This window comes from Zeus faber, assembly GCF_960531495.2.
Source record: "Zeus faber genome assembly, chromosome: 19".
Taxonomy (NCBI): domain Eukaryota; kingdom Metazoa; phylum Chordata; class Actinopteri; order Zeiformes; family Zeidae; genus Zeus; species Zeus faber.
This window is the reverse complement of record NC_137206.1, coordinates 18,919,666-18,946,861: the sequence shown is the minus strand read 5'-3', so window position 1 is coordinate 18,946,861 and position 27,196 is coordinate 18,919,666. Positions and strand designations below refer to the sequence as shown.

The following is a 27,196-nucleotide window of genomic DNA, read 5'->3' as shown; positions in this document are numbered from 1 at the left end:
GCTCACGTGATGGTGGCGAATCTTCCGTCGCAATAACTGCGTCTCAGCTGTACTGACTGCTTCTACTGTGACTCCCTCTGTGTCTGGAGGAACTGCGGCTGGAGGAGCGGTACGACCTGGATAGGACCCCCAAAAAAAACAAAACTACATTACAGAGCATTGCCAACATGGTTATGAGTGATTACTTTACATCCAATTAGTTCTTAAGCACCAGTAGCTTGAAAACTGGCCATATAGGTAGAAAAACATTTAGAAGTGAAATATTTACAATAACCCCCTTCCAGTCCTTCCTTATACTGGAAAGCTCCACCGTCACCTCATGTTTCATATGGAGGGTTAAAATGTAGGGATTTCAAGTCTGACCACACAGAAATTGGGACAAGTACAGGGACCTTGGACTTCTCTCCACAGGTTAGTATGACAAGTAGGTGTTTTACAGCATCCAAAATGTTGGCTCTGATGCAGAACATGACTCGTTTTGACAAAAAGAAATATATTGATAAATCACGTGATATTTATGCTGAAAGAATTTAAGACTCCATAAAATTCAAATGCAAGAAGAAAGGATTAAATATAAGAGTTGTTAAGGACCTGGCGACACCCTGTAGTGGCAGCAACATTCCCCTGGAACCCAGGAACTCATGTCCCCCTGGTTGGGCGAGGAATCATGAAACCCTTTTTTAAAATGTGTGTGAGAAGATTTAAGTCTTAACCCTACTCGTGACTCATGGCTTTCAGCAGGGATAAAGCGTGCGGCAGGGTGGTTGGCGGGGGTCTGAACTGAGACGTGCCCTCTGGTTGTCATCTCCTCCGGGTCTTACCGGGAGCGGCGTTCCGAGCTCCTGTAGCTGTCGCTCCTCCGGCGCCCTCTCCTCCTGCTGGTGCTCCCACTGTGGCTCCGAGTGGAGGAGCTGTCATAGGACTCAGACCTGCATTAGCAAGCGGTCACGCCGCAGCAAGGACATTATTTCGGCGACACTACAGGACACTGAAATAAGTTTTATGTATTCTAGTTTTGATCTGTGTTTAAAAATGGAGGCCAAAAGGATTTTCAGGCCACTTGTCGGGCAGCAAAAGGACATGAAAAATTAGAACGCTCTCTACTTTTAGTTTGGAATTAATCAACTAGGCTGAAAAATATATATATAAATAAATAAACAAGCAAATAAATAAATAAATATACATAGCATTTTTAAGGCCAAACGAAGCATGGTCCATTATGCCAATGCATGCAACACTAAACTTTTAGCGAACATAGAGGATGCTCAATAGTTTGTGGCTCTGTAGTTAAGGTTGCGTTAAAAAAACGCTAACAATGAATCAGATAACCAGATAAGGCAGACTACCCTTTTTTTTTTAATGCAATTCAGAGCCAGGAATTTCTCTCCACAACTTACCGAAGGATCCTGTGCTTCAAATAAATCAAATGTCTTATCTATACATGCTAATGTGAAATGATTTGTATTTTACTTTGGTATGTGCCACAGTCAACGAAAGATATTGCTTAGAGAAGGGTGTACGCTGGTCTTGAAAAACAAAAGCCATTAAATGTTTTACTCACAGTAAGCATTCTCTGATTATTATGTCATTTTAATTATAACATCAATTAGCTTATGGAAATGAATGCGACTCAGATCCTCTTTAATTAGTACATTGATAATCATATTACGGCTAGAGTAATGGTGTTCATGTTACAAGTAAATGACTGTATCAGCACACACGCTGCTGAATATTTTTAGGAGTGAGTAAATTATTCTGCAGACCTGGATCTCCTGTGCCGGTTGTACGAGCGGCTTCTGGAGTGGCTTTTGCTGTAGGTGCAACTGTTAGGAACACAGCATATACACAGTGGGTGTTTGTCAAAACTAAACAATATGTTATCAATGCAAAAAAATATACTGAGAATCACTGTGTATGGATCCTAAGCCAATACTGGATGGACCATGATATAATTTATTAAACGAGACTTAATTTCCTTCACTTGGGACACACAGACGCATATTGAATGTCTCCATGGGGTAAAAGGGATTAGAAGTTATTCATTCAAGTTCTAAAAACCCCAAACTATCAAACACTTGAGTAATGGATTGGTAACTCTGCATTGGCTGACGACTATGACTTCTGAACTCAGAATCGTCGTTAAGTGCCAATCCCTGACAGAATCCAAAACCCTAACCCTGCTGAGCATCCCATTCAAGGATCTAATCGTACCTGTGACTTCTGTAGCTGCAGTACGTGCTACTGTGGGAACGTGAGCGTCTTCTGCCACGCCTCCTCCTGCTTCTGCTGCGACTCCTATGAGAACGTCATTTCAGTTAAGCTATTATAATTCACATGGGTACAAGGGAGAGTCAGGTTCAACAGATTAGAAGTTGTGTTCCAAGATGGGAACCTTCGGCTCGGTTGCACTGGCGGCCACACCTCAATCGTGACGTCACCGTTTCAATGGAGAAGTCAATGGGAAAAGAGCTCCGCCGACCTCATGACTGGATTGCGGCCACCAGTGCAATAGTCAGTAATTTGGATTGGCAATGTCTTTTCTCTAACCTGGAAGAGGAGCTCGAGCTGCGGGATCTACTCCTGGACCGGCTGTAGGAATGGGACCGCCCTCTGGAGCGGGAGCGGTGGCTGGAGGCGGAGCGGGACTTCCGGGGGGAGCGCATCCGGGACTCGCCCCTGGTACCGACGGCACCAGGGGAGTTCTCCTCACTGGAGCTCTCCTGGTTTCGGGGCCTCTGGTTGAGCCGCGCCGTCTTCCGGACCTCGTCGAACAGCGACCCGGGGCGTACCCTGCTTGTGCTTTTTATCTCCATCCTGACACCCGGGCCCGACTTCGCCGGCGGGTTCTCCGGTAGCCTGGTGTTCTTCACGGCGACGGGCGGCAGTTTCACCGCCAGCGGAAGAGGCGTTCCTTTCAGAGGCTTCCATTTCAGATCGATCACGTCGCATGACGTTTTGGCCGAGGCAGTTTCGTCCTGCGGTATATCTGGTCTTACTACGGCGACAGCGGATGGTGCGGACTGTGGTTCTTTGTCCTGGAGCTTGGGGGAAAGGTCGCCTTTACCGCCATTCTTGTTCAGCGAGACGGAGGTAGTTATTGGGTTGATTTCAGAGGTTTGGTTAAGAGGATCCTGAGATTCAGATTCAACCATGGTCTCCACGTCATGCTCTGGGGTACAAATATCCATATCATCTAATGACCCCGCTTGATCTCGGAAAGTAACATCTTTATTAGACAAGTGATGTTGGGGTTCCACTTTTGAGTTTCTTTCAAGGATAAATTGTTTTGCCCTCTGTTGGTCGCCCATGTGTCTCTTGCCTTCTCTTCTGAAAGACGCTGTCGGTGTTGAACCGTCACTTGAAGCAGCAATAATCTGGCCCCTATCCACAGGCTCCACACAAGGACTCTCTTTGACCATCCCAGCAGGGCTTTCCACCGCAGATACATTTTGTATCTCCATACGTTTCTCTTTTTGGGATTCATCTTCGTCTTCCTCTTCTCCAAACTCTAAAGGCGGCTGCCAGTGGAAGGTCTCTTTCAACTTCTGGTGTTTCCTCTTAGACCTCTTTGTCTTGTCTTTAGAATGATGGGAACCAGATTTTGTCGGCCCCCTGCTTTTGTGTTTATGCTTTCGTTTGGCCTTCTTCTTGCTCTTGTGCTTCTCTGGCTGAGTGACCTTCTTAGGGCTTTCCGCTGACGGGTCAGGAGTGGCAGTGCTCTTTGGAGCTGGACCAACCACCGCATTCAACGTCTTAGCACTAGTCTCATGTTCTGATTCTGAGCTGGCCTCCCCCTCCTCTTTCTCAGAGGCCATTGTCTTGGTTGGAATCTTTTCAGAATCACTTTCAGAATCCCACCCGGCGAGGGTGGATAAATTCTTCTCAAGAAGGTCATTGACTTGGATTGCGTCTTTCCGTTTTTTAGACATGACCGGACTGTCTTTTTGGCTAACTTTGTCACCTTCGCTGTCCCATTCAGACCTGCTATTAGGGGTGGACATTGAATTGTGATGCTTCGCCCAGTGATCTTCAGAGTTTTGGTTTTCTTTTCCCTTTGCAATGGACCCACTTTCCTTTGAGCTATTGATATTAGGGCTATCCTCACTGCTGATCACGTCCTCAGACCCTGACTGGGGAGCTTCACTAGCAGGAAGTGAAATGTACTTATCTAAATTCTTTATTCTCTTCAGAGAGCTGTAATATTGTTTCCATTCTTTCTGTAATGACTTCTTGGCTTTAGCTTTCTTGTGGGAGCCCTCAGAGTCTGATCGACTATAAGAGGAGGACCTACTGTCAATTCTACATGGAGATTTGGATCTTGAGCTAGAACCGCCTCTACTTCTTGAGCGACTGTATGAACGGCTGTAGGATCTACTTTTGGAGGACCCACTACATGAGCTATGTGCAGGTCTGTTGGTCTTCTCCGTGTGACTATATCCACTCTGTGAGGCAGCTGGGAGGGACTTTGGTGTCACTGTAGTCTGTACTTTCTCTGAACTAATAAGAGCTTCTTTTCCTGTAGCAAAATTGGTAGTGGGGACTGGCTTTGCTTTGATTTCCTGAATATGAATGTAGGAGGGCTTCCAGGGCTTTTGACCTGGTTTCCAGCGTGAGGGGGGAGGACTGTCGCTAAGTGGTATTACTGGGACACTTTCAGGAGCAGGGACAACTGGGATTCTAGGAACAGGTATGGGCTTGCGTTCTAAAATCTTCTCCTGCACATGCACCAAGTCCTCTGTCTTAGGCTTGCCCACTGTTGTCCTCCTCTGTGATCGAGAGAGATTTCTCTTTCTGGATCGGGAGAAAGACCTGGATCTATACCTGGACCTCGTTCTCGACCCTGTTCTAGATCTGGTTCTAGACCTGGATCTAGACTGTGACTGGGAATAGGACTGAGATCTGGATCTGGACAGAGAACGACTTCTGGACCTCGATGGGCTCCTGGATCTTGAGTAAGACCTCGATCCTCTTCGAGACCTGGACCGACTGCATGTGTAGGATCTGGAATAGGAACGCGAATCTCCTGAGGATAGGGGGGACAATCTTCTTTTTTTAGGGGCCGAGCATCGATGACTGGAGGAGGATCGCGATCGAGACCTTCTCATCTTTGACCTTCTTCCAGAAGACACCGACCTTTCATCCTCTGATGGGTAAGAGTCTTGAGGCTTGGCCTTTGAAATCTTCTTTTTGGCATGCTTACGTTTTTTAGCTTTCTTCTTGTGCTTGGCTTTCTTCTTGTCCTTCTTTGGTGGGTGAGGCAAGCTGGACCTTTCAGAGCTGTGGTTGGAAGAGCGGTCCAGCGACTGGGACCACGCAGAGTCACTTCTGTCATCCCATCTGCTTGAAGAATGGTCATTCAATCTGTTAATTCAAAAGATGCGTCAAGCAAAAAGAGCTTCTTTTGACAGTTCAGCGACTCACTACTTATGGTAATGTCAAACCCGACAGTAATACCTGTCCCCTTTGTTCCATTTCTCCAAGCTGGAAGGCTGATAAACCGTGGTTCTCTTCATTTCTTCTTTCCAGTGTGGTGGCGTTTCACTGCTTCCCCTTTCTTCCACGGATGTAGAGTGAGACCTAGACCTTGTGGGAGTGTGGTATCGCTGAAGAAAAAATAAATAAATCATAATTCAACATTTTAACAAAAATAGCTGACATATTCTATAGACTGTAACATACATAGTATTTTGGTTTATTTATTCACAACTATTATAAGTATGGATAGGTACCATTGTCCCTCTACCCTTGATCTTCCGCCCAGACTTGGTGACTGTTGGCTTCAAATCACACGGAAGAGAGGATTCTTCCTGCTCGGCTCTGAAAAGACCAAGTCTAATTAAAATTCCCCTTAAAATGATAGGAATTAACATTGCAAGAATAAGATATTGACACTTAGTGAAGAACTATGTGAGTCAACCACAACTTTATTACAACAGAACTAACGTCTCTGGCTTTGCTTCCTGTGACGGCACGTCCGGTCGGAGCAGGAAGCGGTTCTCTGGAACAGGTGGGATCTCCTCTGGCCGAACAACCAGTTTTTCTCTTTTCCCGCCCTGCTCCTTAAATCCCTCTGCTTCTTCACCTCCCTCCGTCAATTCGCCCTCCACAGGGCTACGGGAACAGCAGCCACACAATATAATGTATATAAGGCTGCACTGATACATTTATCCCCCCCCCCGCCCACACTACTTATTGGGTATTTCTCAATAAAGAGTACATGAATACTGACGTTTTCTGTTGCGATAATTGTGAGATTATTTATTTTGACACTGACACAAGACACCGGTTGTTTATTATTCCCAGTAATTTATTTGAACTAAACCAGTTAGATCATGAAACTGTCAGCAAGTTTCAATAGAGCTTGATGAATTTGAAGTAGGAACTCAATACAACATTAGTATTGGGTTTAGGTATGGAGGAGGCATAATTTTTCGACAGCTTTGGACCACATACTGGTACAGTGGTACCTCGACTTACGACTGCATCTACATACGACTATTCCAAGATATGAGTAGCGATAGTCGCGAAAATTTGTATCGACTTGCGACCGACTGTTCCAAGATACGACCTACATCGTGTGTGCACGTAGTTTGTGGCTTATAGATATTTTTTTTTTAACTTGGCTTATCGATATTTACTGTGTTTGTGCTGTGTATTTTGTTTTTTTCACCCTACATGATTCATGATAATGTATATGGGAAAAATTGCTTTGACATATGACTGTTTTAACATACGACCGTGCAACTGTGCTTCCCTAATGCTCTTCCTGGATCAAATTCCTTTTAAATCTGGAGTTACACATGTGTGTCTAAATGACTTTAGAAGTTTCATGAAGTTACCTTTGAGAGTCTGAGAGCGCAACATCAGTGTGTTTCTCATTCTTTGTCTCCCTCCTTTTCTTCTTGGAGCGTTTGCTTTTGGGATGTCTCTTGTGCCTGCGATGTCTGTGCTTCTTCTCAGATTCACTCTCTGACTCCATGGAGGAGAGCTGAGAAGACGACGCATGAGAACTGAGGGAGGAGTCTGCGGAATGGGTCCTCTTCCTTTTGCCCTCAAGCACTGAAGTGAGACAAGGTGACAGCACAGAGATTTTCTATTTCACAAATGTGGTTTCTCAATGTGGAAAAAATAAAAATAAAACATCTTAAATTTAATAAAGTCAAAAAGAGCTTTTTAAACAAAGCCCTACATTTAACTGTCATTTCAATTTTACCAAAAGGAATGAGTTCTATGAGTTCTCCTGACCAAAATTAAATCTTTTACAGCCACCAGAAAAGTGTAGACAAGTCCAAAATGCCACAGCCATTGTCATGGCTATACTATGCTGCCATAACCAAAGCTTCTCCTTGGTATGTTTGGCCCAGTGAAAGCAGGGCTCTCAGAGTCAGACGGGCCACTGCCAACTCAACTCCATACAGATCACATCACTGATCCTCATTAAATAGAAGATCAGGTTACAGGCCCGGCTCTAATGCCAGGGGGGGAGAAATGCCAGCATCAAAATGCCATCCTCTTACAACATGAGCACAAAAAATGACCCAGTTACATTGACAAGCAACACACAGAGCTTTTTCCCTACTGGGGACAAGGACAAAACCGGGAAAAAAAAATAAAAACAAAAAAAAGCCATAAGCCTATTAATGGAAACTACGAAACAATTGTTACTCAACCATTCTATTGTATAACAGAGTGTTTTGATTCATGAAGGACAAAAGGTTTAAAATCTTTAAGGTTGGAATAATAACAGCTATAACACCAGTCGGGTAATTCATAAAAGTGAGTTCTGCTGAATACTGTCCGATTATTGACATAAACAACTCTTACACAATGGCATGGTCATAACTTAAATCAAAACTTCTTAATTGTATCTGTATTATGAAAGGAGAAAAAGGAAAATAAGGAATTTGTACAGGATGGGTCAAGAGGCCAGAGTCGCTGCCCCCTCTACCCCCAATTTGTTCATTACACAAATATAAAAACAAAACTCTGCTAACTCTACAATGAATGAAGGAACCATTGTACAGAATTGAGAATTATTTCCTCTGTGCTTCTAACTAAACAGGCTGTTGTATTTTTGTCTTTGGCATTTAAATACATAAATAAATTAATAATTTAACATTTTTTCCCCAACTTAGTGTTTGAGAGAAGCTTGAGATTTTAGACCATGTATCATCCTAGTTCTCTGGGTTCTGGCTTTGGGAGAGAATGGCTAACGTTTACGTATTGATTGGACGATCATAGGAATAACATATACAAATGTCACTCTTTATATGGGGTTGTGTTAGTTTGTGATGAGCGACCCTACCGTCGTTGGCAGACTTGGTGATGAGCTGCCCACAGTCGACCACTCTGACGTCGGCGTAGGGTCGGCTGGCCGAGTCAGTCTTCAGCCCCTCGATCTTCTTGATCACCTCGAAGCCGGAGATGACAAGACCAAAGACCACATGCACTCTGTGGACAGGTGGAGTGGGATGCGGGGACACGACTTGTATCTTAGTCATTTAGGATCAAAAGCGAGAACTCGCACTTTTATGGGTTAGTGTCGACCGACCTTTAAACACGTGCTCATTAAGCACTACTTCATACGTTGAATTTCAGTTCTTGGTCAAGCGATCTTACCCGTCTAGATGTGGCGCCATCTTAGTTGTGCTGTTTGATGAATAGCCAGACATTCATCAAGACGGGGTTGGGTCAAGGAGGGTGTTGGGTGAGGTCATGGAACAAGGAGGAACATTTAGAAAAAGAGGAAGAGAATTAGTATAATCAAGCTTATTGGAAGTACTGGTACTACCATGAGTTAAGTATGGATTTCTTTTTTCATCATACAAGCAATAAAAGGGTGTTTGTAGGACTGTTTGTCCCAAATATGAATTACTGTGCAGCAGAATAATGAAACACTAAAATAATTTTCTTTACAGTTTAAGGACATTATTTGAGTAAAAACTGTGATATCTGGACAATGGAATTGGGCAATTGTGTAATCTTGATATTACACAAGCCTGATATGCCACCAGATTTTTCAATTATCGAGTAGCACAGCTAAGCTCCATTGATAACATGTCGCACCACATAAAGACCTACTCAGTAATGTGCAGTAAAATGACATGTGACAGTGGTTACACATTGGTGAACTTCCATTTACAGAGCCAAAAGAGTCTACTCTACACAATGTTGAACAATACAAACGACTGATGAATAAAAAAAATAAAAATAAAAATAAATTAAAAAAAAAAAACAAGAGTCAGGAGAGAGAACACAGCCTTGGAGACACATTACCTTGGCAGAGCAGGACGCTAGAGTTTCTGCAAATTTTACACAAAAATGGCAAGAGAAAAAAATGTAACACATTTGTAGGTAAAAAAAGAACGACTCCATGTTTCTCTGCACTTCGAATTCTAACTGCACACAGAGTGGGGCTTGTTGTTGCTCACATCCAACCACACATTCTACTCTGACGAGCCAAATCAGAGAGGAAAAGGACGGAAAACAACGTCAGAAAGTAAATCTTTATTAAAAAAATTAAAAATTTAAAAAAAAGGAAAAAATAAAAGAAAATAAAAGAAAAACCACCGATTCCCATGCACAAAATTAAATTAACTATGAACGTGATCGGTGCAGTAAAATGTTCTGGGACTCACATGAAGAACTGGGAACCGTTGGTGTCCTTGCCGCGGTTTGCCATCGACAGCAGGAACGCTTTGTCGTGTTTGAGAATGAAGTTCTCGTCTGGCGGGAAGGAGAAACAGACGGGGAGAGAGTCTCACAACGCGCCCCCAAATTATTTGGCAACGGGGACGTGTCAAGAAGTGGAGAGGGAAGTTGATAAGCAGCATCATCTGAACACTACTTAAAACCACCGTAACCTGTGTGTGTACGTGCACGGTGTGGCTGCAGACAGCTGCCACGTTATTTATATCAATAGTGGAACATACTGCTACTACTATACTACTGTCCAGGGCTAAATAACTGGCTATGTGGTGCTGATGACTGCAGTATATTATGCTTATTTTATACTCTGTGCACTTTTGATACACACTTGTATTGTCTTTGTTTTGAATTTTCTGTGGATATTTGGCATTTGTTTTGGCTATTTTTGGGGCTGTTCTTGTTTAATTGTTTCAGACTTTTAAGCTTTTTATGCCAATTTATCTATACAGCAATACACCAACCTTTACCATGACAAATTGCTTGTATGGGAAAATGTATTCTGTGAAATAAACAGACTTACTTCGCCGTCGTTTATTGTTAATAGTCCAATACCAAACAGTTCAAGTGTGCCGTTACATAAACAGAGCCAGGCTTCAGGGTTCTCAATAATAAGGTATCTATATGAACAGGCTCATTTGAGAAGGAGGGACTGCCTGTCTACTGGCAGCCATCAGCAGCCGTGCATCCCTTTCTTTTACTGACTGGGCGGGTGGTGAGGACAATGTTGACGTGGTGTTACTGAGCTGTGTACATCTCTTACCTTCTCATTTGCATAAGACCACTCTATAAATAAAAGAATACGTTGAAAATTTTAGGCAAGAAGATTGTAGCTTTCAATAAAGAGAATGCCCAACCCCCCATGCTGATTTTTAAAGCTCACTACTTTCCCCCGGGGAAAAAAAACAAACAAAAGGCAGAACTACAACAATAGAATTTGAAGGTCACGGTAGGGTCACACAAAGTCAAATTCCCAGGAAAGCCATGCTTACCTCTACAGGAACATGCAAATCTATTCTCATGCAGTTACGTAATATGGAGGTTCACAGACTTATTAATTTACACATTTAGGAGACTTCAATAATCTATACTCTTTGTAAAATATAAATAAAAGTCCTTTACCTTCAAAGTAACCGCTGTATATCGACTCTCCACCTCGTCCATTTCCTACAGAAAAAACATCATCATAAAATACTACAGTAAAAAATGAGTAAATTGTATGAGTTTTATGAATATTCTCATGAAACTAACAGGTTTAAAGAGTCAGCTCATAAAATGAGTGTGATTTTAATCTGACGTTTAACCTTCAGTGAAGTCCCCGCCCTGGATCATGAAGTTCTTTACAACTCTGTGAAACGTGGAGCCTTTGAAGCACAGCTTTTTCCCTGTGGTTTTGCCAGTTCCCTTCTCCCCTGCAAAGACATGGGCGTTAGCGCGGCACAGAGCTAAACACATGGAACATGTCTGTTTACTGTAGAAGAGGGCTTCACAACATCCAGGCGTATGGATTTAATAATTAAAAAAAAAAAAAATTAAAAAAAAAAAAAGTATTTTCTGTCATGTTGACTTTCTAAACGAGGCTTATTATAAACCATGCAATTTAGTGATAAAATAATTCAAATATTTGGTTCATCGTAAACAGGAAATTTAGTTGAATCATGAAACATTTTTAATTTGTGCGAATTAGGCTTGGGTTGATATTCGATAATATCGAATATGGCGATCTTTGCCACCATATGCGATATTTTCACAGTATCGAAATATTGCCTCCCCCAGTCCGTGGGACCATGCGGAGCGACGGACAAAGCTCATTCACTTGCACGCACGGAGAGGATGTACAGTATGTGCTTGTATCCGCACAGCGGCGCAACACTGAGGAAACAGACGGAGGATTTGGGATGTTGTGGGGCGCATGCCGTGGATGGTGATGAAGTTGCTGCTCTGACGGCACCGACGATGCGCGCGCCAGCGATAGGGCTATCGGCGCGCAAAAACGGTGTTTTTATTTTAGATGTAGTTTATTTTACATCTGCTTATGGAAAGAAACCCTGCGTAATGGGGACACTTTTTCTGTGACTCTCTCCCCGATCATCCCCTCTTCATGAGTTATGTGCAGAAAACAATCTTTTAACAAGACGAGTCGTGCCCCGTTCCTCCTCCCCACACTGTTTTAAATTGTTTTATTTGGAGGAGCAGTGCAAGGCTCTCCGTGCGCCTCGAGACGGCGGAGAGCCGTCCGTTTCCGGACGTGGACGATTCACACATGAAAATATATTTATGATTCCCCTTATTTATAATTCCTCAATGAAATGTTATCCCTGTGCTCTTTGTAAGCTTCTATCTGTTGTATCCTGTTATTGTAATGCACACTGACTGACTGGTGAATGGGAGATGCTTTCCGCAAGCATGCTACGCAAACTCCCACACGCAACTTGAGATCAGTTCTCTGTGATCCGGCATTAAAGATTCACCACCCCCCCACCCCCCCAAAGAAAACAAATAAGTGTTGTTACTGTAATGTATTTATTGTAATTGAATTAGACAAACAGACAAACAAACAAACAAACCCGCTGTGCACAACCATGCATAATGGGAACACTTTCTCCATCACTGAAGCACTGGCCTGAAGAAACAAGCAAACCTGTAAATCTCATTATTTTACTGAATGCCAGCTAACTTTGAGTTAAGTTTTGATTTGGTTTTGGTTGCTTGAGAACACCTGGCAAAACCATAGCGCACATTCGAAGAGCACACTATGGTCTACAAGTGTATTTGGGTTCTGCATGTGGTTCCTGTCCAGAAGGGCTTTTCCCCTCCAAGATAAGAGACTGGAAAAACGACATGAACAAAGACTCTTCCCTGTGATGGTCCCCTGTGGGCAGTACCTTTCTGGTCAAAGGAGAGAAAGTGGGAATTCATATGTAGAGTGTGAGGGACAAAGGGCCGGCTGTGTGACTAGCCAGGTCAGGTTGCTAATGCACCTGCGTTTTAATTCGCTAGGTCGAGCAGGGTTACAGGGAGTTGGTTTCCTTCTAAAAATTACACAGCAGAAAGCTTTCAGAGAGCCAGACCAAACCGCAAAACGGGCCACTGGAAGGTGTAAGTGTCACTATATTCTGAGGATTTGTGTTTGAGAGAGACAGGGAGGCACAGGCCAATCAGACGTATCCCATTCCTGCCCTCACAAAACATCAAATCCCCTTTGGCAACGAAGGGTAAAAATAAAGAGAGAGGATAGACTGGATTTATAACCAACAGACCAGTATGGCCTATCCTGGCCAGTGGAATGAGTGATGCAGTCAGAGGGACAATGGCTCTCAGCGCAATATATATATATATATATATATATATATATATATATATATATATATATATATATATATATATATATATATATATATATATATATATATATATATATATATAATAAAAAAAACACCTCTCACTGACAGGGATGTGGGTGCAGAGTCAAGTCTTATTTTCACTTGAGCTCTCGTTCCTAACAAAGAAATCCTTTAAGATTGCAGTAATGATTTGCCATAAGGATATGTTTAATTCTGAGATAGTAACACTACTTCTCAGTGAAATAGGCAGATGTAAGTGAACTTCTTCTTGACCGATCTTTAAAACTGTAGTAACTCAAAACAATGCCAAAACATTATGTAACTTTTTTTTTTTTTTTTTTTTTTTTTTTTTATATGTTGACAACTACTCACCAGTGCACAAACAGAGGAAGTTTTTGCTTGTCTTGGGACAAATGTCAGAGAACAGTTGAAAGACGATTCGTCCAACTGCAAAAAATGAAAAGAAATGTAGATGTTCGAAGACGCTCAAATTAATCTTTGATATGAACATAATTAGTGAAAGATTGGAACAAGGGAATAAACTACAAGTAACTTACATTATTCCTCCTAATACGTAACAGGAAATACAATTTGCATATAATTAATTCATTAACACTTTTACTTTGACAAAGCTACCTAAACAAAAGACAGGCGAAAGCCAGACATAATAGACTAAATATTTCCATATAGAAAGCATTTTTAAGACATCAACATATCCCTAATGTCCAAGACATACCAGCAAAAGTTAAATACAATTCACAGCCACAACACAAAATGATCTCAGCATTACTTGCAAGTATACTCCAAATATTGTTTTCAACCCAGTAAGAGATGACATAACAACCCCTGAATGTTTCAATATCTTTACTGAGGAAGTTGTTGGTTCTAGGAAGTCATGTATGAAAAACAAAATAAAATATAATAATTTAAAAGATTGTCATTGTATAATTAATGTAAGGGTTCACTAGGCATCTCTTACCAGGTTCCCGGTTGAGCTCGACATCAAAGTAGCACTGAGGGCGGTCTTTCACACCCATCGTGATCAAAGTTTACGTGACCTGAAATGCACAAAGAAAAATCAGAGGTGAAAAACATATATATAAGTAATGTATATAAATTTTCACATAAGGGTTGTAGCACAAGGTAGTCGGGGTTCAACAAAACGCTTACTGGGCAGTGTGTGTAAGATCGGGAAAAGAAGGTGTGAGTGGTGGGGAGGGAGTGAAGGGAGACAGATAGATCTCAGGCAGGTCTACAGGGAAATTAACAACCTATTCAAATGGAGGGGAGAACAGATTCCATGCCGCACCCTTCCCCTTCCCCATCTGCGGTTCTTCCTGGGGCACATTGGTTCACAGATTATGATGCTAGAAGGTCACAGACCACTCAACGACTGGCACGTGTCCGTGAATTACTGCCTACTTGGATTTAATCTATGATCATGTGAAATTTCTATTTGGATTCCATTGGCTTATAGAGTATATCAGCACTCATTTATATCCTAATGAAACACATATATTCCCCCTTCATCCAACAATTGTGTAATGCGAGCAATATTAAGAAAGCCTATGGAAATTAAATTGTCCACCCCAAAGAAATGTATAAACAAAAAATAAACAACTTTGCCTGGGAGTGTTTTAAGGCCTACATTGAAAACATACATTGTACATGGCATATGCAGTGGGTTGTATTAAGAGCCACAGTTGTGGTCTGTTGCCAAGCTTGAAAATACTGGATGCCTGGGACAGAAGCTACAACTCCTAAATATAGTTCAGACAACTATTGTCATTCTAGGTGGGAACTTGTAGGGCGGTTGCCCCCTTTCCAGGTATTTATGACATCATTATGTATTTTGGTAGTCCGTTGAATTCCGTTCCTGGACACAAAAGGTTCTGAGCATTGCCGAGTGTTGCTTGCATTATGTGAATTTGCATCCGTCAAAATTTAACTTCACCTAGTAAAATAATATCTCGCTAACGACTGTTTCTTAGGTTAAGACTAATTACAAAATAATACATCGTTTCTAATGTTAAATCCCTTGATCCACTGCTGATAACAAATGGGGGCTCAACAATTCCGTGCTCAGAAGGATGCACTCTGATGACACGTTTAAAACAGCACAGTGAGTGACTATTTAAAATGTATAACGTTGTCTGTTTAATAAATTATATATAAAATAGTTTCTTTACCAAACAGGACAAATCCCTTATTTTTGTTTTTCAAATAACTAATTTATTCATTGGATATCCAGAATGTTTACAGGGCTTAGCCTAACCTCAATGCTAGTTTCCCCAGCTTTAGTGGGTGTAGGCTTTTAGTGAAACTTTGTACTCTGTGTATGGAAAGCACCTTACATTGAAGAGGTAATAACAACAACAATCTTTATTTGTACTTGCAACTTTGATATTTCACTCATGCTTTACATTAATATAATGCAATCAAATAATAATAATAATAACAATAAAGAAAACAGGCAAAGCGCATTTTACATCATTGTTACTCTTGAGTTATTAGTCTCGAATTGTAATTACTATTATTATTATTATTATTATTATTATTATTATTATTATTATTATTATTAGAAGTGGTGCTACTGTTTATATCAGTGAATATTGTCAACAAACTAGGAACTGAAAGCTCATAAACATTTTACTTCGGCGTAAATGCTGAAACGCCAGATATTGACAGATTGTATTAAGATACCATTAAAAATATTACAATATTAAGCTGAATCGCGTAGTTTGGGGTAAAAAAAAAAACCAAACAAACCCCAAAACAAAACAAAACAGCGGAGCTTTTAAACGTCAGTTGGCGAACAGTGCCCTGACCGAGATGCTAGCGAGTGTCGAGCTAGCATTAGCTCGTCTGGGGAGAACCCAACGCGAATCGATATTTTAATCACATTCGACAGCAATTCGAAGGCATTATTCGCACTGGCCAGTGACTTTGAACGACACAGTGTACAATGTTCACCGACCTTTGTGCAGCCGCTGGCCTGGTGCTCTGCCGGTCACCGGGGGTGCACCGCCGCGGGTCAGGATCTAGCAGCCGCAGCTCACGGCACCTCCAATGGGCGGGCCTTAACGCTGTGTGGGCGGGGCGTGAGGGGCTACCAACCGAACCACGTCATTTAAACGGGAAGCGTCGTTTAAAGGCGGTCATCTTATATATAGATATATATATTATTTTTTTTAATTTTAATATATATTTTATAAATAGGCCTAACTATCCTGATTCATAAATAAATGAACACATAAACACATAAATAAATAAATATTATTTGGTTGGATATTTTTTGCTCGAAGTGACTTTTTGACGTCACAGTCCGCCGCCGGTGGGCGCATTTAATTAAGAATTAAGAAATAAGAATTAAGAATTAAGAATCTTCATTTGTCACATGACACACAAGCACTAAATACAACACACGCACACACACACACACACACACACACACACACACACAGAGACACACACGCACATGCTTTTTGGCTATTTGCACATCCAACTCCGATTGGCTAGTTTGCGATGGCGGACCGTTTGAACGCACATCTCTCTATTTCTCGCAGGACGAGCCGACAAAATCTGTCTCCGACGGAAACTTGAGGCGATCGAGTGGGGGGTGGGGGTCTGGCCACATCAGCAGACTTTCGGCACCAGACCGCAACCCGACGTCTTTGGGTTCCAGTGGACACCGGGCCGCACACCGGACTGGCGGTCGGATCCGTCGGCGCAAAGTCAGAAGGAGGTCAATGCCTAAGAGGAGCCTCTGGGCATCGCAATCGACGCAGAAGTGCGGGAGACGTGGATGAACAACTTGTGCACGTTTCCCCTTGATCACGTCCTCGCTGAGTTGAGGCAGTTAGTCGGACGCTTCCACTGAAATAATCCAGTCATAGCTCCGTCATCTCTGGCTTTTATTATTGCGCCGCAACACTTTTCAAAACAAGTTTGAAGTGCTTCACATAAAAAGGGTTAAAAGTCAAGACAATTAGAATAGACTTTAAAATACTATAAGAATACTACACAACTTATATTACTATACTATTATAATGATATACTTGAATATCTTTTACAAGCAAGACAAGATGCATGTATACAACAACACAAGGACAAAATAAATATGCTTTTCACTGCTTTAAAGGTGGTGAGGGCGAATTTAAAATGGAACCTGTGTTTGACCAGTAGTAAATATGTGACAGTACACCATGGCATTATCTTCATGCCGATGAACATAATATGATTCATGAAGAAGGCGTGTGAACAAAGTCCATCTACAGTACAAATGTATTCTGCAGATCCTCTCTTTTCGGCTGCTCGAGACACACCCTGTGCTTCTTTTGTTCCGTTCAATACAGGAAACGAAGCAAAACACAATCCAAACAGTTTTTATTTGCTTTATTTGGAGGAACGTGGCACAAGGGACACGATCGCGCCCTCTTGTAAAAAAAACGCCAGTGAACAAATCCTCACAAATGCTTTTTTTTTTTTCCAGCCTGATGTGATCAAAAGTAGCCCAAATCTGGCAACACTGCTTACACTGCACATCCAGCCCAGTACAACTCCTGGGAGGGGAAACATGGGGAATGGGGGGATGGGGGCTTTTGAGGATATGCAAATATTGGCAAGGAAGGAACCGAACCAAACCAAATTTTCAATTAGTTGGGAGCATGATTAATAATTGAATTAATGCATTTGTCTCCCTCTCCTCTCATTCTGATGATGTGCACTGCTTTAGCGAGTGGAATGAGGCTCATACATTATTCTGATTCGTCTAATTGTGCTATAAATTGGGGTTTAAGACACAGAACACACAGGGTTTTCTTTTAGTTTTTTTTTTTAGTTTTTTTTGCTTTGTTCAAAGCGGAGGAAGATGAGAATACATCTAAATTACAAACACACCGTTCTTAATGAGACTTTACCCACAATGAAATACATCTAAAATAAAAAACACAGAACGTTACCCACAATGCACAATTGTTACCATGGCGGACCCATATGAGCGACACAGAAGGTCAGACGCATCGCGTGGCCCAGGCCTGTGCAGAGACGCTAAAGGGGGATTAAGACGAGGGGATGCTCTTGATTTCTACGTTGAAATTTGATGCCCCTCGAGGCCGTGTCATGATTAAGAGCTATATTAATAACTCGACTTGGGGGACTCCGCCGTCCAACGCCAGCCGGATCCTGAGATCTTCCCGCTACCGAACTCATCCCTCCACACCCCGCCCCCATTCCTTCCTCCATACCTCCATACTAACAAACATGGGGGTCTCTAACTTGTGAAATGCCCTTTGGCGACGCAGGGTAAAAATGAGTGTGAGTATTGATTTGACTTCCAGCCACAGATTCATAATCACTTGTGAACAGACCGGTGCGGCCTGTTCTGGGCTGTGGAATAATCGCCCCGTCAGAGGGACGGTGGTTCACAGTGAAACAGGCGGATGTCAGTGAACTTCCTGACCGATGTTTAACACTGCATTTGAGGATGGCATTGGAAGGTAATAATTAAAAAAAAAAAAAAAAGTAACTTTCATTTAACACGTTGGCAACTACTCGCCAGTGCAAGTTGGAACAAATCAGAGAGAAAAGTTGAAAGACAAGTCGTCCAAGTGTGAAAATGGAAGAAATCGAAGATGTTCGAAGATGCTCAAATTAATCTTTGGTATCAACTTATCATTAGTGAAGGATTGGAACTACAAGTAACTTACATTATTTCTCCTAATGGGCAGCAGAAAATATAATTAGCTACTTTCTTATAATTAAGCAATTCACTTTTTTTTTCTACTTGTATGAACCAAAAAATGTAAACACTACTACGGATCCCACTCCGTCTTGGAGTGCTGTGTAATTTAGGATTTTATCAGGACCTTTGAAGGAAAGCCCTGTCATGGAAACAGGTTTCCAGCCAAGTGGGCGCACCAGGTGGATTTAAATACAGTGGATAATAGGGATGCAACGGTAGTGGGCTCACGGTTCGGTATGTATCACGGTTTCTCTTCTCGACTACAAAACCACACCCTGCCTGTCGCCTAGCAACCAAAACCGCACGAGCCGCCGTTGAGCGTCCGGCCTGACGGGTCAAATGGCTGCAAAGTGTTATTGCCCGAGAGGCTCTGCCCACAAGCGCAAGACTACTTTCTGCTCTAACGTGTGTCAGCCGCTCGTTTGTTTGTTTCTGCGTTTATTCCGAGTTTGTGCCGTACCAACCCACTGTGCGTCCCCCTTCTGCTAAAGCCCGCGTGGCCCTCACAGGGGCCTCCTCGTCGGTGCGTTTACGTGCGCTCGCGTAACTGTCGCGTGAACACCTCCAACCGGCTTTTCCTCGAAATAGGCGCGAGCGCGACCCGAGTGACGGGGTCGGAATGATTCGATTGTGGCATGCCAATACGCCCGAGTCATTCGACTGTACAATTCGATTGTGGCTTGCCGGCGTATTGATCTGCGTGTTTTTCTTGTAGCGCAAAAAAAACGGAGAAGAGACTCAACTGGCAACCCGTGTATTTAACCTTTGGGTCTCACCCACAAGTGTGGCGCCGAAGCTTGGACGCATTCAAAGCTGGGAAAACAGTGACACCTGGTGGTCTTGCAGGTGTTGTAGCTGCCGCTTCATCCGCAGACTGCGTTCGGACCCCTGGATTCAATCTCACACGTCCACACTGAAAACCTCTGTTTTCGTTTCGATTTTCTGATATTCGTGTCCATTTATGGAAATACTGCAACAATGCATGCATATATTGTAAATGATGTCGATGGGTTTAAATAAAGGGTTTACGTGTAGCTTTCGTCTGCTTTTAATTTCTACCCTAAGTGACTTTAATTAAGTAATTATTGCAATAATATTGAAAGTACAGTTCACTTTCTCTTTTATTTGAATATGGTGAACATATTTTGGTGTTTTTTATATGACTGGATACGTACAAAAAACATTCTCATATCATAGTTTATTTAAGAGAATGTTTTATTCTGTTATTTGGAATAATTATAGATGTATTATTTTTTTTTTTTAATTTTCTTTATTCACAAGTGCAGATTTCTAAAAATCTCCGCCAAAAATCTCCCTGGGGGATGATCACAATTGTATGATTCATTAAAGCCCAGGAACAAGAAAGAACACACTGAAAGTGTCTTCTTTATTCTCCGATTATAAATGACTATATTATTTCCTTTTTGTGTTTGAACTGTAATCACTCATATAGTGTGTCAATTTTTTTGGACAAATGTATATTTGTACATGTGATTGCTCGGTCATATACTGTTATATGTTTTATATGATTACGGTGCTATATTGGTGTACATTTGAAGAGGTATACTACTACTACTACTACTACTACTACTACTACTACTACTACTACTACTACTACTACTACTACTACTAATATTTATAATAATAATATTATTATTATTATTATTATTGTTTTGATTAATAATAATAATAATAATAATAATAATAATAATAATAATAATAATAATAATAATAATAATAATAATAATTCATGAATTCAAACCATTTCCGGTTCCGGTGAGTCGGTGACGAGCGACGCCATTGACGTCACCCATCACGTGGTAACAGAAAGCGACCGCGTCCCCACCCGTAGTATTTTGTCCTCTCTGCCTTGCCGTACACCCCCGTTTCCCTATTTACTATTGAAGGTTCGAGCTCCGTCCAGCTTGTTGATACTATGGACATAACTTCTCGTCAGAGGAGGGTACAAAAGACTCTTACACGCGATTAAAGTGCGGGAGACATTAAAGTGCACGAACATACGACGCCTTTTGGTCGTGTTTTGTAGTTGGAATGTGTTCAATTCACATGGTGTGGTAATATCGCATCGCACAATATGACTCCAGGGATAATGACGAGGTAAGGTCCGAGTGGCGTGTGCAGTCAAATTGTGAACGCTCAGTCAGGTGTGATTGTAGTTCGTTTACAGCAATCCATGATGCGTTCCATCTCATTGCTGCTTGATTCAATTCACATTCCAGTGGGTTAAATTCCCCTGTTATCCATGCCGGTGTTATTGTATACGTAGTTATTCATCCTGTACAGAAACATTCCATCTATATGCGTATATACACCCACAGCCAATGCTAGCAACCAGGCTACCTCTTAACCCAAGGCACAGCTTTTTAATTGATTTTGAAATGAACCAACCCATATCAAGACAGGTTGTATGACAGATAGGTCCTATGTTTGTAAAAGTACATAAACAGACGGGGGTCGTGATGATATGCCATGTGACAGTGGCTTTTCTTGAGGTTAACATGCATCTTCTTCTCCCTCTTTCGGCTGCTCCCGTTAGGGGTCGCCACAGCGGATCATCTGCCTCCAAAACCTTCTGTCTTGCGCGTCTTCCTCCCTTACACCAACCGCCTGCATGTCCTCCCTCACCACATCCATTAACCTTCTCTTTGGCCTTCCTCTTTTCCTCTTGCCTGGCAGCTCCATCCTCAGCATCCTTCTCCCAATGTAACTCTCATCCCCCCTACACACGTGTCCAAACCATCTCAATCTTGCCCCTCTCACTTTTTCACCAAACTGTCCAACCTGAGCTGTCCCTCTAATGTACTCATTCTTAATCCTGTCCATATCATAGTATAATTACAACAACGTCAAGTCTATGGAGGGGGGGGGCTGTTTTAATATTCAGTGATTTTATGTTGTTTTTCTGCACCTTGTGTAGGCAGAGAGTTCCTCATGGGCCCTGTGGATCATGTCTCTGATCTTCTTCGCCTTTGTGGTTCGGCTGAGGGATGGACTCCCGCTGTCAGCCTCCACAGACTTTGAGCACAACCAGGAGCTCCAGGAGAGAAAGCAGCAGCTCAGGACCATCAGCAAGGCACTCTGCCTGGTTCCTGACAGAGGGACTGTCAGGGGTCAGGACCTCAACATACAGTGAGTGTTTATTTAGGACACTCAAGCATCAAGGTTTTTTTTTTTTTTTGCATGAGCACAACAAAACGGCATGGAAACAGATATTGCTGCCTATGGAATTATTGTACATGGAGCCAGCCACAACATTGTAGGAAACAGAGTAGAGTAAAAAGTATAGATATTTGTTTGAAATGCAGTTGACTTAAAGTCAAAGGTCCCCAAAACTCAACTTCAGTAACTGAAACAATATATACTTGAAAAACGTGAAAAAGGTGTTCAAGACTCATATGCTTTGGGGTAGAAACTGTTCTTGAACCTGCTGATTTGGGCCTGGATGCACCGGTACCTTTTGATGGTAATAGTTTGGTAATAGTAAAAGGTGGACATGCAAACATGTTTTGTAGAAGTGGGGACTTTGAAATCGTGTTGGCTTCTGTCAGAATGAATGAATTGCATCCCTATGGCAATTTTTTATTTTTAGCCACTAACTGCAGATATAGTTAATATGTGAATAAAACCCTAACCATACCTCTAAGGCAGTGCATATGGTGCATATATGGAACATTGTATGTTAGTGAGTGTGATTGATATTGAAGATGTTAACCATAGGAACCATCCATGGAGTTAATTTATATATATATGTATATATATATATATATATGTATATATGTATATGTAAACACACACACGCACACCTATGGTGGTGTGTGTGTGTTCGGTGTGTGTATATATACAGTGTGTATATATATATATATATACACACACACACACACACCACCATAGGTGTGCGTGTGTGTGTGTGTGGTTAGTGCGTGTGAATATGTGTGTGTGCGTGTATATATGTATGGATGAGTCTGTCTGCAGGTTTACTGATCACCTTTTTCCTTCCAACACCTCAGCTTTGTTTCCTCCGAGGGAGTCTCCTACATGACCGTGTGCCACCGCAGCCTCCCTGTTGCTAAGGCCTTCTGCTTCCTGGAAGATCTGCGCTGGGAGTTCACAGCGTGCTTCGACAGCACGGCGGTTGCCTTGGCAGCCAGGCCATATCCATTTTTGGAATTTGGTGAGTAGGATGAACAATAGTTAAAAGTTATTTAGTATCTGGGTTTGGTAAAGAATAGCATTTCTATTTGTCATATTTGCCTTTATTATAGAGAACAGTGAAGAGAGACAGGAAATATTGGGGTTGAGAGAGAGGGAATAACACAAAGCACATCATCGCAGGTCAGATTCAAGACATTTCGAGAGAGAGATCCAAGACTAAATACCATGCACATTTGCACACTATCTGGTGGAACCAACAGGACACCCTGTGGCATATTGAAGGATTTAGTTGATGAGAAACAAATAGAATGAGATGGAAGACAGACGAGATGCTCTGACCCTTGATTTGCTCACTCTAAATGTATCCATTTAATTTTTTTTTCTCGGAGCTTATCTTTTTTACGCATATTTTTTGGGCAGACGGCACCATCCAGAAGCTAAAACAGCAATACAACCAGATTGGTGGTCCAGTACTAGAGGTCACATTGGCAGAGGTCCAGGAAGATCTGAAGATCCACCCCCCAAAAGTTCTGACGTTAGAGGAGGTGGAGCTGACCAGACAGGCAGCTAACGGACACCTCGATCAGGTTCCTGGATCCGGTGAGAGACAAATCTTCATGAACACATTAAGTATTCAACACTCACGTATCAAATAAATAGTCAATAGCTGTAGTATAATGTGTTTGAGGAATCTAAACAGTGTTTCCATGATGACTAGGTCAGAATGTGCGACTGGCACCGGTGTCTCCGCTCGGCATCCTCTCGCTGGTCCTTAACATCATGTGTGCCTCTTTGAACCTGATCCGGGGTGTCCACCTCATAGAGAACACCTTCCAGGTACCAGCACTTCAAAATAATCACTTTATTTCACTCACAATAACACATTCATTTTAGTCTTGAGTGGTGAATAAAAAATAAAAAAAGCGGTCCATGTATACAAGAATTAGGAAATATAATAAATCAAATGGCAATGTTATGATTATAGGCCATTTGCAAACACATTTGAGATCCCACCACAGCTAAATATAGTGCTGGTGTGTTTCCACTGTGGGCTGCGGTTCCTCTCTCAGTCAACTGTGCAAACATTAGAAGCCTGCACTAAACTTTTATTTTCTAAATGTCAAAATCTTATCAGTCCTGGTATGTGTTCAGCCCAAGAAGCTGTAGAGCACACGCTGGTCCGGTCAAAGGGACTGTCCCACTATTCCAATCATAAGAGTCCCATGAATCCATTTTATGGATCAACACCTGCCTTTATGTCCCAGAACCTGAGATACAAGCCTGAACATGAACATGAACCAGTGTGTTACATTTCTGTCCTCTTCGTTTTCCACAGGACGACTATGAGGGAAAATGGAATGTCGCAGCGTTTCTCCTGGCATTTGTTTGCTGTGTGTTCCAGGTAAAATGGCCTAATTCTGTAATTTTGTATGTCATAGCACTTTTTTTATTTTATTTTTTTCCTTCCCTTTCTGCCAGATTTAGGTAAAATACATTACGTTTGAAATTCTTCACAAGCATAATTATAACCCTTTCCCACTGCACCAAAAACCTGGTAACACCCGCTAACATCCGGCATTTGTCCCGGGTCAAATTAACATGCAATAGACACAGGTTTTAATCGGCTCCAACTCGGATCGGCTCTGATGGGAACAGGACACTCGAGTTGACCCGCTCATTTTGGCCCGTTTACCTGCGAGATGCGATTTGTGTTGAAATTCCGGAAGCTGGCACATAAACAGACAGGAATATCTGTGTATCATTATATCATATCATATGTAATTAGAATCCAAAATCAAAATCAGAAGGTATTTCCTTTTTTTCCCGCATGGGGGACTGTGAAATGGTCAAAGGCCGGTGCTCCACGCTGCTTCTACTGTAGTGTTGGGTCGTTCATGAACGATCCGGTTCTTTCGAACGGCTCAAAATACTTTTTTTATTCAAGTTTTTCAGTTTTATGTCGTTGTTTGTTTAAGTTGCTGTCTCCTCTACTGTTTTGCTCCCAATCCCACTGGAACCATGACACACCCCGTTTCAAGTTCAAGTCGATTACAGGTTTAAAAAACCCAGGTCAAATCTAATTTTGGTGGGAAAATGGAATAAGATGGATACTTCATTCATCCCTGGTGGGAATTTGCAGTGTAATAGCAGCTCACAACCAAATAATGGGCAATAATAACAAAGTAATGAGGGTAAAGGAAGAAATTGGCAAAATACAACAAACCAAAAAGTTGACAAAATTTACAAAAAATATAATAAATTGGCAATATAGAATACACCTTGAAATTAACTAAAACATAGAAAGATTTGTAAAAAAAAGACCACAAATTAACTGGAAAAATTGAAAATTGGCAATATACCATAAACCTAAAAATGTATAGAAAAATAAAAAAGATTGACAATATGCCGATATTGTCAGTTTATACTGCCAAGATTCAAGATTCAAGAGGTTTATTCGTCACACACAATATGTGCCAGTTTATATTTATACACCATAAATCTAAAAATTACGAACAAAAGAGTTGACAAATTGCCAATAAGCCGTAACAGTAACTGAAAATCTTAAAAACATTACAATATACAGCAACATAAACCCAGAAATTAACAAAAAAAATAGAAACAGTTGGAAATGTACCTACATTTACATTTACATTTACATTTAGTCATTTAGCAGATGTTTATCCAAAGCGACTTACAAGGGAGAATAACATTCAAGCTACAATTCGACAGAGATTAGTGTAACAACAACATTAGTGTAACAATAAATACTGCAAGGTGGTGCTAAGTAAATAAACCAAACCAAATAAACCAAACACCTATAAATAAACCAAACAAAAGAACAATGTCCAATAAAGCTGTGTAAACGTTATGGCCTGCTGTGTTCCCACAGTGCCACCTCTATCTGTTCCACTCGTCTCTGAAGAAGTCCAAGTCCCTCGTGGCTCTGGGCGCCATCGTCCTGTGCAACGGCTTCCTGTTCGGGCTGAGGAACCGCTGGCAGCTGCTGTTCCACACGTCTGTCTCCTGCCTCTCCACCGCCCTCACCCTGTCCCGAAAGTTGCAGGACAGAATCAGCGACTGTGAGGTCTGAGGACCAGGGGACCAGAGGACAGCTCAGTCGCTTCCAGCTCCCTTATCATCCTCCTCCCCTTCCTCCTCCTCCTCCTCCTCTCCTCCGGCCTGGACAGTCTTTTTTTTTTTTTTTTTTTTTGGTGCCAGTTTTTTGGAACAGGAAGTTGAGCCAAAGTCAATTTAGCTCTGAGGATCTTGCCCAGTGGACTTTTGGGGACAAACCATATTTATTAATTTTGTGTCAACTCGTCTCTGTAAATGACTCCTGTTCCTATTTTCCTGCTAAACGGTAAGCCGGTGCACTTTTTGTACATTTAGTTTTGTAAGACCGAGGACAAAGGATTTGGCAAAACGCAATACATCGTTTTTTTTGTTTTCTTTTTGTCATAATCCATCAGAAATATACCTTTTGAAATATTAATTTAGAGGCATTCAGACTTGGGGTGTAGTAAAGGGATTTAGATGTTCTGAAAAGCCTTACGGGTCCGGGGAGGGGGTTTTAATCCTAGTGGCTTAATTTAGAATTGTCTCGAAAAAAAAAAAAGTTAACTCAATCAGATGAAGGACATTTCAGTTTTACTCCCAAAGTTTTTCAATGGAGGTAAAAATATCATTACAATCATTTACAATAGGACCAAATTCTGGAAAAAAAACAAAACGTAAGGACTTAATGTTTGATTAGTTTTGTCACTTTTCTGCTGCCAAGCAAAAAATTGATGAGAATTGATCCTAAATCAGGGTTTAAGAGTTTACAACGTGCAAAGTGAAGTATCATGATTATTATTGGTGTTATTTGTAAAACTGACATAATTTGGAAAATGTACATTCCTGGTAAGAGAACACTTGTAGAGATTCATACTTTTCTTAATGTAGAGTAATGAGGCATTCTTTTCTGATGCTCTGTTTTAGGAGACTAGAAATAACTTAAATACTTAGTTGACACTTTCGGCATTTAGGAACTTGAGGTATAGCTTTTAGATTTTATATGTACTTTTCTCCCTCTATATGAACCTGATAACATAACCACAGTAAACCTATTCAAATTTCTGGTGTTCAAATCAACTGAATAGCCCGAACATTATCAAAAGTACTTAGTTTGACAAAGTTATTAATAAGTTGCATTTAATTAATACATTGCAATACAATATTTATAGTAATA

At 41.5% G+C, this 27,196-nt stretch overlaps 2 protein-coding genes across 6 annotated transcripts in view; one reads left to right on the top strand and one right to left on the bottom strand.

The window, feature by feature from the left end:
- Positions 1–16,111, bottom strand: part of nktr (natural killer cell triggering receptor) — a 16,903-nt gene extending 792 nt beyond the window's left edge. The window contains exons 1-17 of one of the 5 annotated variants that reach the window (XM_080020127.1): positions 16,027–16,111; positions 14,029–14,107; positions 13,422–13,496; positions 11,010–11,117; positions 10,828–10,872; positions 9,639–9,726; positions 8,620–8,649; positions 8,306–8,451; positions 6,840–7,059; positions 5,944–6,111; positions 5,730–5,817; positions 5,455–5,603; positions 2,548–5,361; positions 2,212–2,295; positions 1,764–1,823; positions 822–929; positions 1–116 (exon numbers count right to left, since the gene is read on the bottom strand). The exon at positions 1–116 is cut by the window's left edge and continues 792 nt beyond it. In XM_080020127.1, the coding sequence (XP_079876253.1) occupies positions 44–116; positions 822–929; positions 1,764–1,823; positions 2,212–2,295; positions 2,548–5,361; positions 5,455–5,603; positions 5,730–5,817; positions 5,944–6,111; positions 6,840–7,059; positions 8,306–8,451; positions 8,620–8,649; positions 9,639–9,726; positions 10,828–10,872; positions 11,010–11,117; positions 13,422–13,496; positions 14,029–14,086 (4,314 nt within the window). In that variant the 5' untranslated portion in view covers positions 14,087–14,107; positions 16,027–16,111 and the 3' untranslated portion in view covers positions 1–43. Of the gene's footprint in view, positions 117–821; positions 930–1,763; positions 1,824–2,211; positions 2,296–2,547; positions 5,362–5,454; positions 5,604–5,729; positions 5,818–5,943; positions 6,112–6,839; positions 7,060–8,305; positions 8,452–8,619; positions 8,650–9,638; positions 9,727–10,468; positions 10,492–10,827; positions 10,873–11,009; positions 11,118–13,421; positions 13,497–14,028; positions 14,108–16,026 lie in introns of those variants that run through there. The other 4 variants (XM_080020128.1, XM_080020129.1, XM_080020130.1 and 1 more) reach the window with 4 other exon arrangements.
- Positions 16,112–20,876: 4,765 nt separating this feature from the next.
- sec22c (SEC22 homolog C, vesicle trafficking protein) lies at positions 20,877–26,056 on the top strand (the record flags this gene model as incomplete). The annotated part of the gene is made up of 7 exons (XM_080019934.1): positions 20,877–20,910; positions 21,731–21,942; positions 22,821–22,984; positions 23,386–23,565; positions 23,684–23,802; positions 24,302–24,367; positions 25,856–26,056. The coding sequence occupies exons 2-7, from the start codon at positions 21,761–21,763 to the stop codon at positions 26,054–26,056; spliced, it is 912 nt and encodes a 303-aa protein (XP_079876060.1). The 5' UTR covers positions 20,877–20,910; positions 21,731–21,760.
- Between the last annotated feature and the right edge of the window lie 1,140 nt (positions 26,057–27,196).